At 41.0% G+C, this 9,981-nt stretch overlaps 1 protein-coding gene across 3 annotated transcripts in view; it reads right to left on the bottom strand.

Annotated features, from left to right (window-relative positions):
- Window positions 1-452: 452 nt before the first annotated feature.
- Window positions 453-9,981, bottom strand: part of zgc:100829 (uncharacterized protein LOC445149 homolog) — a 28,879-nt gene continuing 19,350 nt past the window's right edge. For all 3 annotated transcript variants that reach the window (XM_036143145.1, XM_036143144.1, XM_021312135.2), the window contains one exon: window positions 453-2,212. In XM_036143145.1, the coding sequence (XP_035999038.1) occupies window positions 2,001-2,212 (212 nt within the window). In that variant the 3' untranslated portion in view covers window positions 453-2,000. The remainder of the gene's footprint in view (window positions 2,213-9,981) is intronic.

Raw genomic sequence — 9,981 nt, 5'->3', positions numbered from 1 at the left:
AGTACTGTTTTGTGTTATCAAATATAAACGTGTAGTATCAGAATCAGACATACTTTAATAATCCCAGAGGGAAATTACTTTTGTTATATGCTCCAGATATACACACATTTTTAAATATGTATATTTACAACATTCCACACAAGAAGTATGTAGTATGTAGGATTTGCACCTATAGCCTCATTTAATTTCTGAATCCATATCCTTAGCCTTCCGTGTACATTTACTATAAAAAATAAAAAATAAAAATCTTTCTACACATTCCAACTTCAATAACTCCAAAATAGTTGGTATCAAAAAGTGTACCTAGTGTTAACTTTACAGATATACCAAACTTCTGCATGTGCTCCCAAGGGTTGAAGAACTGCATCTAATTTAATTTGATATGCATTTTACAGGCGTTTTTAGGTGTTTGGAGGGAATCTTAAGATGATTAAAATTTAGAATAGACGAGGCAAGAATAGAAATGTCCTTTATTGCCCCTCAGTGGGGAAATTTGGGTGTACCAGAAGAAAAGTGACAGGCAAGTTGTAGCAGACAGATTCACACAAAGGCAAAAACTAAAAGTAAGAAAATATAGTAAGGGTAAATTAGCACAGAAGCCAAATGCCTTCTTGTAGAAACTGGTAAAGTCAGAGGAGACAAAGATCTAACATTTTGGTCAGAATGGTACAGCATTTTTTTTAAGGAATGAACTTGACAACTTCAAACCAAAGAACAACATGAGCTGTGGAGCATGGTGGTGGCAGCGTCATGCTTTGAGGCTGCTAAGCTTCCCAGGATTTACACTCATGTCAAAAAGATTAAATAATAGAGACTAAAGACTACTAATTATTGCTAAAAATAAAAATGTATTACCTATTCTGCCAAATGTGGAAGTAAAGATCCAGATAGTCAGAATTATGCCATGAGCTTCTTGATGACTACAAAATGCATGATGTCAAAGTGAAACTTGCTAAGACACATAAATATTAGCATGGGGGTATGCATACTGACACATTGCACAACAGAAACTCAAATTTTAACAAATTTGATTTAAGCATTTTATTTCTTACTTTAACTGCAACCTTTAATCTTTACATCAGAGATTAGGACAAGACTAATTTTTTTAAAAAAAGATCATTGTACAAATGTCTAATTTCCCCGTTACAAAATGTGCCTCCATATAGAAAAGATAAAGACAAAAAAACAACAACAACAACAACAACAACAACATCCAATCATATCTCCAAAACAGGCATGACAAAAAGAACAGCATTGCACAGAGCTGGATTATTTGGCAGCGACTGTCTAACTTGCCAGGATTTGATCCACTGGGAGTGACAGATGAGTGTGCGTTTGGCACCGTCATTGGTCCACAACAAGTCGCAGTGAGACTCCTGCCAGGTGGCAGGGGGAGACGTAGACCGCAGTGTGACAAATAAACAAGCTGACATTATTCCCTGGGAGGGGACTGTAAGATTGAGGGAGGGCCCTTCTGTACCTGCTTGCACCCCTCTGTATCTGCCCCTGCCCCTTTCTTTAGTTCAAACATCGCAGAAACCAAGAGGAAAATAACACAGCCTGGTGTCTGTGTGTAGAAGCAAGAGAAAATTAAAATGATGCAATAGGTAACATTATAATGTATTCGACGTGTCAATCAAATGAAACCGTAAATATTGTTCCCCATCATACAAAGTGGACAGCATCCATGAAAAGTCTCTTGAAAATCTATGATTTTTGTAACAAAAAGATGTCACGGACAAAACACGACATGCAAAGAAAATCAAATGTTCTGGAATTTTTATCCCAAAAAGACCATTTACAGTACTGCAGCATCTGATATTAAAATAAATCTTTACATTTAAACATTTGCCTCTCCGGGCTTTGGGTAAAGAGCAAAAGAGTCCTCCGTTGTCTAACTGAGGCTAAACATCTGGTTTCTTACATCATCCTGTGTGGTGGTACCTCACGGAGAAGCGCTCTTGGACCCAGTGGAGAGGGTGCCTGTCGTTATTCACGGATTACCTGACGGTGGGTGTGGTTGTTAGACGCAAGTGGTCAGGCTTTGTGGGGAGGGGAGGCTTAAGGGGGCGGGACTGAGCCAGTGGTGGGGTGTCAACACTGAAGGTTTTCATCAGGTCAGCCACTCGGCCACGCCTTGTGCAAGTTGTTGCAGTCAATGATTTCTCAGCATCCACCGAGTCAGCCCGCCGAAACTTTTCCAATGCACTATCTGAAAAAGAGAAAGTTTGATCAATTTTACCCTATGCAGCTGTCTTCCTGTAACAAAAAATGCTGATTACTGTCAAATGAGATCCACAAGACACTCCTATTGTGGAAGTCATAGCATAATTCATTAAAATGCTAAAATAGTTCTTGACAAAGTCTTACTTGCGAACACTACAGTTGCTGTTATAGCGCAACCTATCATTTTGAGACCCGGATATAAAAAGGTAAAGCAATTTTCACCAGGGCAATCGAGAGTGCTTTACAGGAAATCAAAAGGAGGACATTAAAATAAAGATTTTTAAGCTTTGAAATGCACTGCATAAAAAAAGAAATCTTAAAATGCACATTTAATCTTCAATCACACGATTCCCCTACTCATCAGCAAACAGTTCAAAAGTAGGTCTCTGAGTGGAAGCTGCAGTGAGCAGCTATGGTTTCATTCCTGATTTAAAGAGCCAACAGTTTCTGTACATCTTAGTTATTCGAGGAGGCTTTCCCAGATCTGAGTAGTATAGAAAATAAATGCTGCCTCTAAGTTTTGATCCTGGGATCACTGAATATGCAGGTCTCTGAAGATTTGAGGGGTCTAAATGGCTCATATTTGACAAGCAACTCAGAAACAAAATAATAATAATAATAATCATCTTTGTTTCTCATGACAACTTTTTTATATTCCACTGAAATGTTTCTTCTGCATTTAACCCGTCCCATAGGGAGCAGTGGACTGCCACTGAGCAGCGCCTGGAGACCATTCCGGGGCTAAAGGGTTTGCTCAGGGACACAGAGCGGTAGTCTGTGGGATCTGAACTTGGGAACTTGCATCCTTCACAAAATGGCCTAGGCCACCACTCCCAAAGACCATTAAGAAATTTATAAACCAATAGCAAACATTTAAAATGCGTCCACTGGTGTAATACGATTAATTTTTGTCACCAGCACAAGGTGAGAGTTGTTGCAGTCTATAATTTAATTTTAGCAAGAGTAATTAATGATAAATAAAAGTAGTCCAAGAATGGTCCCCTTGCGGAACCCCACAACTGATTTTTGTTTGCCTAGATTTATAATTAACCAAAGATATAAATTAGTATGTTTTGATCAACTGTGTCAAACAAAGCACTGGGCTCGAGTAATACCGATATACAAGTTCTAGATCCATCACTGCTAAGATGCATACCAATGCAGGTTTAGTCTAAAGTCAAACTTTGTTCATAAAAAGTTTATTTAATGATCTTTGCCAAACATGTTAGACTTGATATGGGCCTGTAATTACTTCTCCTTGATGCATTTCCTCCATATCTTCCTGTTGGTAGTGTATTGATGCATTACTATGGAGCTATTTCAATGTTTTTAAGGAATATGGACAAGGCATGGGTCTGAATGAAATTACTGTGAAATAATGATGACAAACTATTATTTGTACCAATGATATCATGCATCCTATACTGGCCCAGGCCCAATAATTACTGTAGTAATTTAAAATCTAAAATATTTTGACCGATCAAGCGCCAGCTTCATACTGCAGTTCCACGCTGAACAAATTATTTTAAACACCAACTGAGATTTATAACGTCTTTGTCCTGTGTAGGAAAATACAAATGAAAAGAGACTACAAGTGAATGTTTTTGCCCCTACAACTAACAGCACACATCACCCAGAACAGACCATCCCCACTGTGAAACATAGTGGTGGAACCACTGTGTTGCAAAGATATGTTTCCTACGTTTGGACAGAGAAGCTTGTTAGAATTGATGGATGGCAGATGAATGGAGATAAATTTACAAAGTTTTTTTTTTTTTAAGCATAAGAAACAAAAATGTTAACAGCAATAGTAATAGTTAAACCTGGACCAACTTATTCCACATTAATTTAATTACAAGATTTCTTTTAGCACAGTCTGCAATATTTAGAGCCTTTTCACTGTGAAAACAAGACCGAAAAAATATATATATAAAAATACTAACGCCCAATATATTGTATTGTCTCATGTCATGAGCTGGCTGTACCCTGAGATGCCTTGCTTCAGAGTTTCCAACCGAACAGGTATTGTGTCATTTGCAAAGTTGTCCAAAACGTAGACTATTTATAATTCACACCTCTTATTATTGTAATAAGTATGTTAATATTTCCTGTGCAAGACCAGTGTTTTTCAGTGTTTGTAAAATATCCTTTTTAACTCACCCTTTGGTTCGGTTTAGACACTGAAACAAAATGGTCAAAAATGAACTAAACGTTGCAGACTGGTGTCATGAGACAAAAACTGTACCTGAGTAATTTTTGAATTTCAATGAAATGAGTGCAACACCTTTGACTTTTATACGAGAACAGTGATTATTATTATTATTATTATTATTATTATTATTATTATTATTATTATTATTATTATTATTATTATTACCAGTGATATATGATTGAGTGATATGTTTTCTCTATGTAGTTCTGACCCGTTACACATTTTCCCCTTGATGCTTTAAGAAATCCTCTCTCTTCAGTTATTACAATGGCTAGACACAACACCAATACCAATAAAATTACTCAACTTGCCACATATGAAAAATAAAAACAATAACGTATTATCCAATATGTTGGACTAATGATGCAGAACAGTGCATTTTAAGTTAAATAATGTGAAGTATAGAAGTGGACACCAAAGGAATAAGCCTTATTTTTTATTTATTTTTTTATTACTTCTTCAGTAACATAATCAAACACTGAAAAATCTAAAAGAATTGCACCTTTAATAACGCTAATTTATTTTAATAAGGAGCATGGCTAGGCTCGTTTATCTTAGCTAAAGGCCAGTAGGTGAGTCAAGGACCCGAGTTTTTATCTCCGCAGCAAACACAGTAGAGGATCTAGTAGGAACACTTTAAAAAAAGCCAGTTACCTTCAACAAAAAGCCGATTGTCTGAATTAGTTAACTGAAAATGGGTCATTGAGTTGTTGTACTCTTCTAAAACATTGATTCGATAAGAATTGTACAGAGTTGAGATTTTGTTGATTGATTTGAAGAAGTCATTTGATTTATAAATGCCATCAGCAGCACCAGACCTTTTTCAAGTTTTAAATAGGGTCATTAGGCCAAATCATACCAGCAACAGACAATCAACTTTCTTCCAGGGTCTCAGTCCTTAGACCTACATCCTTTTGAAAACGTTCAAGTAGGCAAAGGAGAAGAGCGCTTTAGAGATGAGCCAGGACTCTCCAGCATCTAGATAGGTTGTTAATGTTCAAAGATCCCTCTCTGCATGCTCCAACCGTGTGACGTGTTGCAGGAGATCCCTAAATGCTTTTCTGTTGGCAAACAGTACAAAGCATTACCAGCAGGAGTACCAATGATCGGGCCATCTGCAGTTTTGTTCACATAGTTACTGATTAACGTGGGAATTTTCCCCCACTCCTCAAAAGGGCTCGAATTTAAAAAAAAAAAAAAAAAAAAAAAAAGGTATTTCTCTGAAACCTTCAGTGTGATGTTATACTACCGTGATAAACAATGATTTATAAAAAGACTTTCCATAGGGTGCCAGTAAGTCAATTAAACTACAACATGCAACTTTCACAGCATTTGACACATCAAATGCTTTCCAAGACTTAACCAAAAACAAAGTTAAGGTCATAAACAGGTTCCATAATTCTAAATATCATAGTATAGTACATTTACGTCTGTAGCTCAAAAAGCATCGCAAATAACAAAGCTAACTAGCTAAGTTTTGGATAGTTTTGCAAAAGCACGACTCCAGCTCAACAACTGCTATCGTTCCTCTTCCCCAGATGCCATCTTTCCATATTCCTCATCTCTTTTCGATCTTTTTTTTTTTCTCTCCCTCCCTTTTCTCTCGCCTCCCTCCATCCATCCAGCCGTGGGTGAGCAGAGGTCATCCTCGCTGGAAGTGTAGCAGGGACACAGCTGGGCGAAGTTTGTGTGTGCGTGAGTGCGTGCGTGCCACGCTGCCACGTTTTGGGAGAGGGCTGTAATTGAGGGAGGAATGGGGGTGGGGGTGGCGATACGGGAGTAACGAACGATAGGGGAGGGAGGGCCGCAGGGACGGCAATGGAGGAGAGAGCAGACAGACGCTGCTCAGACACCAGAAGGCTTGAGGAGCCACATATTTTTAGCGTCGTCCCCTGGGGGACAGAGATATGTGAGAGTACCCGAGTGCGTGGCTACAGAAAGACACACGGGCCCTCTCTCTCCATCGCTCTCTCTCTCACACACACACACACACACACACACACACACACACAGTAAAGTAAAAACATGCACACGCTGACGCACATGCCACATATCGTTCAGGTCCGTGCATGCTCTCTCACACACAAACGCACACACCCCTGCTGCTCACGGATTCAGTCATGCATGCCGCCATCTCTGACTAACACCACGGCGCAGGGCGCGCACACACACACACGCACGCACACACACACACTCTCACACACATACGGAGGTGGTTGTTAAAGCACAAAAACACAGACAGATACACCTGGGGGCCAGGAAACCTTTAAGGCGCTTGACGTCTTGCAGGCATGAAAGGAGGAAACCTGAAGCAGCCTTTAAGGTTTGTTTTATTGTTTATTGTCGTTTACTCTCTTCTTCCTCGGCTCTGCCCCCTCTCCCTGCGGTGACACCTCATCCCTCTACCTTTCTCCTCATCTTCCTCCCCGCATGTCCTGCCCTGCCTTCCTTTGCCCCCTGACCCGCGGTTCCTGTGTTAATGTCCTCTCGCCGCGCTGCGTGGGCTTGCCTCTGATTGTCTCGTTGTGTTGTGCGGTCACCACGGAAACCTTGGATAGGCTCCAGCAATCGAGGCTACACACACACACACACACACACACACACACACGGTCAGAGTTTTCTGAGCCCAGAGCCTTGGAGCACGTCTGAGCAGAATGCTTAATGGAGAGACAGAGAGACAGAAAAAGGGAGGAAAGAGAAGGTGTTTTGGGCACTGAATGTCGAATCTAAGGCAAAAGACCGACATCTTCCCTCAGGTAACCTGACTAACTTGTCCCAACACACCCAAAAAATGTTTAAACTTCATGCCTTTGTGCCTGAAACCTTCCCGGGCAGCTGCACCCAGATCTCTGCTCATGGAAGCGGTGTTTGAGGCTACCTATAAATACTAACAGTGACGTGATAAGCACTGAATCAGCTATCAGCACAGATGCATCCTCTCTTTGAGCTTTTTAAGGGTTGCTCATCACCTTGTAGGCCAGCACATAAAATGCGCAGGGAACAGAAGGAGGATGAGCAAGCAAGCAGAAAAATTTAAATCCAATCTATCTCTTTAAAGATCTCTGCGTCTCTGGCTGGAAAAGAGGAGGAGCTGGATGTGATGGGGGTGTGGGGGGGCTTGGATGGGGCAGGAGCGGGGCATAGGGCAGAATTCCTGAGCAGCACATCTGTGGACTGAAGGGCAGGGAGGAGGAGAGGTGTAGGTGTGTGTGTGTGTGTGTGTGTGTGGAAGCGCCGGCTCCTGCGTGGGGGGCTGGGGCCCCAGTCACTTATCGGCTCCGGCTGAGCGTCACCCAGGGCTAGAGTTGGGAAGCGGCGCTGGAATGCCTGTCCTTCCCTCTGAAGGTGAAGACAGGCGCGAGGGAAGCCAGCGGACAGAGTGCGAGCGCTTTCCAAACACAAACGCGCTTGCAAATTTATGGCTGCTGTAGAGCGCACATGGAGCTATTGTCGAAACGCACAACACAAACAAAAACTGCAAATCTTAGTTCCGCTTCAGATCAAGCTCAGGCTCCGTTTAGTTTCCAGAGGGCAAAAAAAAAAAAAAAAAAAAAAAAAAAAAAAAGCTGAAGCATTTAAAGCATCACAGCATCCGATGGCCTGATGCCACTGCGCCAAAATGCGCCTAATGCATCCGTGCAGGAGCATAAAATAACAATGGGCAGAGCTATTCAGTAACTAGTCTTTGTCAATTCTGTTGACTCAAGCGCGAGCCACCATAACTGATAAAGACTCCTGGAAAGATGTTGAAACGTCTTCAGAAAGAACTGAATGAAAGTCCGGTTGCTTCAGATTTAAGCCTGTTTGCCGTAACAAAAGGGTGTTTCATCTTCTGGATTTGTGAGAGTTGGCGTTTTACGGTTTCCACCTGATTACAGTGAGTCGTAGGCATTTGATTTTGTACCATCACTTCAGTAAGAAATTCAGGATTTCACAACTTTAATCCAGTTCGTGGGGCCTGTCCTGACTGCGGTCAGCCTAGTTGGGACGGCACTCTTATGCTATGGTCTGAGGCGACACAAGAACCCCTGAATACAGTGAATACAAAAAAAAGAAAAAGAAAAATAGCTAATTTTAATTTTTTGTAATCACCTATTCATGGTTATTTTAAATATTTAACTAAGGGTGTAACTGAGGCATAAAATAACGTTTCCGTCTTTCCGCCCTCTTTAAAATTACACATCAGTACTTTCAATGTCCCGTTTTTTAGTAGTTACTGTTATTTTAGTCTTTCGCTTTATTTTACAGCACTTTTATCAAAGTTATATGGATGTTGTTTGACCAAAAAGCAAACAAACAAAAAAACAACTCGAGTCCAGTTCCATGTGACTACCTGCATATTCAACAGATAGCCGTGTCGCTGTCATGTCTGCGTCTCTTGTCCGCGCTAACTGGAGTCCTCGTCAGTACTTCCATTCAGAGGAAAACCAGCTGAGCCTCAGTTTGCCTCGTCCTCCCTGAGGAACGAGCTTCCTGTAATTGTCAAGGTCAGATCCTCGTCCAGAGTCACGATCCATTCATTCAGGATGGTCACAGACCACTGCAGCCCCACCCCACCCACCACAACAGCTGTTCCTTCAAATTGCCCTCTCTCCTCCTTAAAGTCATGTGTCACACGCTGCTCTCCAATCGCCAAACCGTAACCAGGCGCCCAACATCCTCCATGCGTCCACGATTTATCAGAGCTGCACTTTATCTTTCAACTTGTATTCAAGGGGGTTTTTTGTTCTGGTGTACAAAAACTATTTAAAAAGGTATACACAAAATTAAACGTTCTGATGAACTTTCTTATTACATCATTTGAGGGAACGGCCGCAAATGTATCCTCTAGAGGACAACACAATGAGCAAACCTTTGTTTTATCTCTACAAGAGTCAACAGGGATTCGCTGGGATCAAATACATGAAAATTTAAATATTAAAATGTTTTTGACAGAAGTGCTAAAAGGTTCAAGCAAAAGAACGTCGAGAGATTTGACCATGAGGGTTTCTCTGGTGTGATGCCAGTATACTGAGTAGCTGCTTGAATAGTGTTTTTCCACCATAGAAAGGATAATACAATGAAATCTACTGATTATAAACTCTAATGTGCTCAATTTTCTTATTTAGCAAATTTTTCTATGATAATCAAGAAAAAGAAACCGATCATCAACCGCCCATGCTACTTGTCGGCTCTTTAAAGCAGAGCCGGATTTGGACAATGAAGTGCAGCAGCGCATGGAAAGAAAGGGGCTGCAGGAAGAGTATTTTTCCAGCAGAGGGACCTTGTGGGAATGAGAGCTTCTCTCCAGCTCTACTTTTCTTCTCCAATATCACAGTTCTCCACTGGATGGGGCTAACTTCAACCTCGCACACCAAATGGTTTCAATAGCATGCCTCTCAATGGTTTTGCAGAATTGGGTCAGTTCAGGCTGAATCATCGGCACCTCCTGAAATTAAGTCATGGGTTCCAAATACATTTAAATAGAAGGGTCTGTAAACTTCCTTGTAAAACCAAGCAGCCGTCATGGAAACACCCAAAATATATTGAAGGAAGATGTGGAA

This window comes from Fundulus heteroclitus, chromosome 11, assembly GCF_011125445.2.
Source record: "Fundulus heteroclitus isolate FHET01 chromosome 11, MU-UCD_Fhet_4.1, whole genome shotgun sequence".
Classification (NCBI taxonomy): Eukaryota; Metazoa; Chordata; class Actinopteri; order Cyprinodontiformes; family Fundulidae; genus Fundulus; species Fundulus heteroclitus.
The sequence above is the reverse complement of the archived record's forward strand: the minus strand, read 5'-3'. Positions and strand labels throughout refer to the sequence as shown.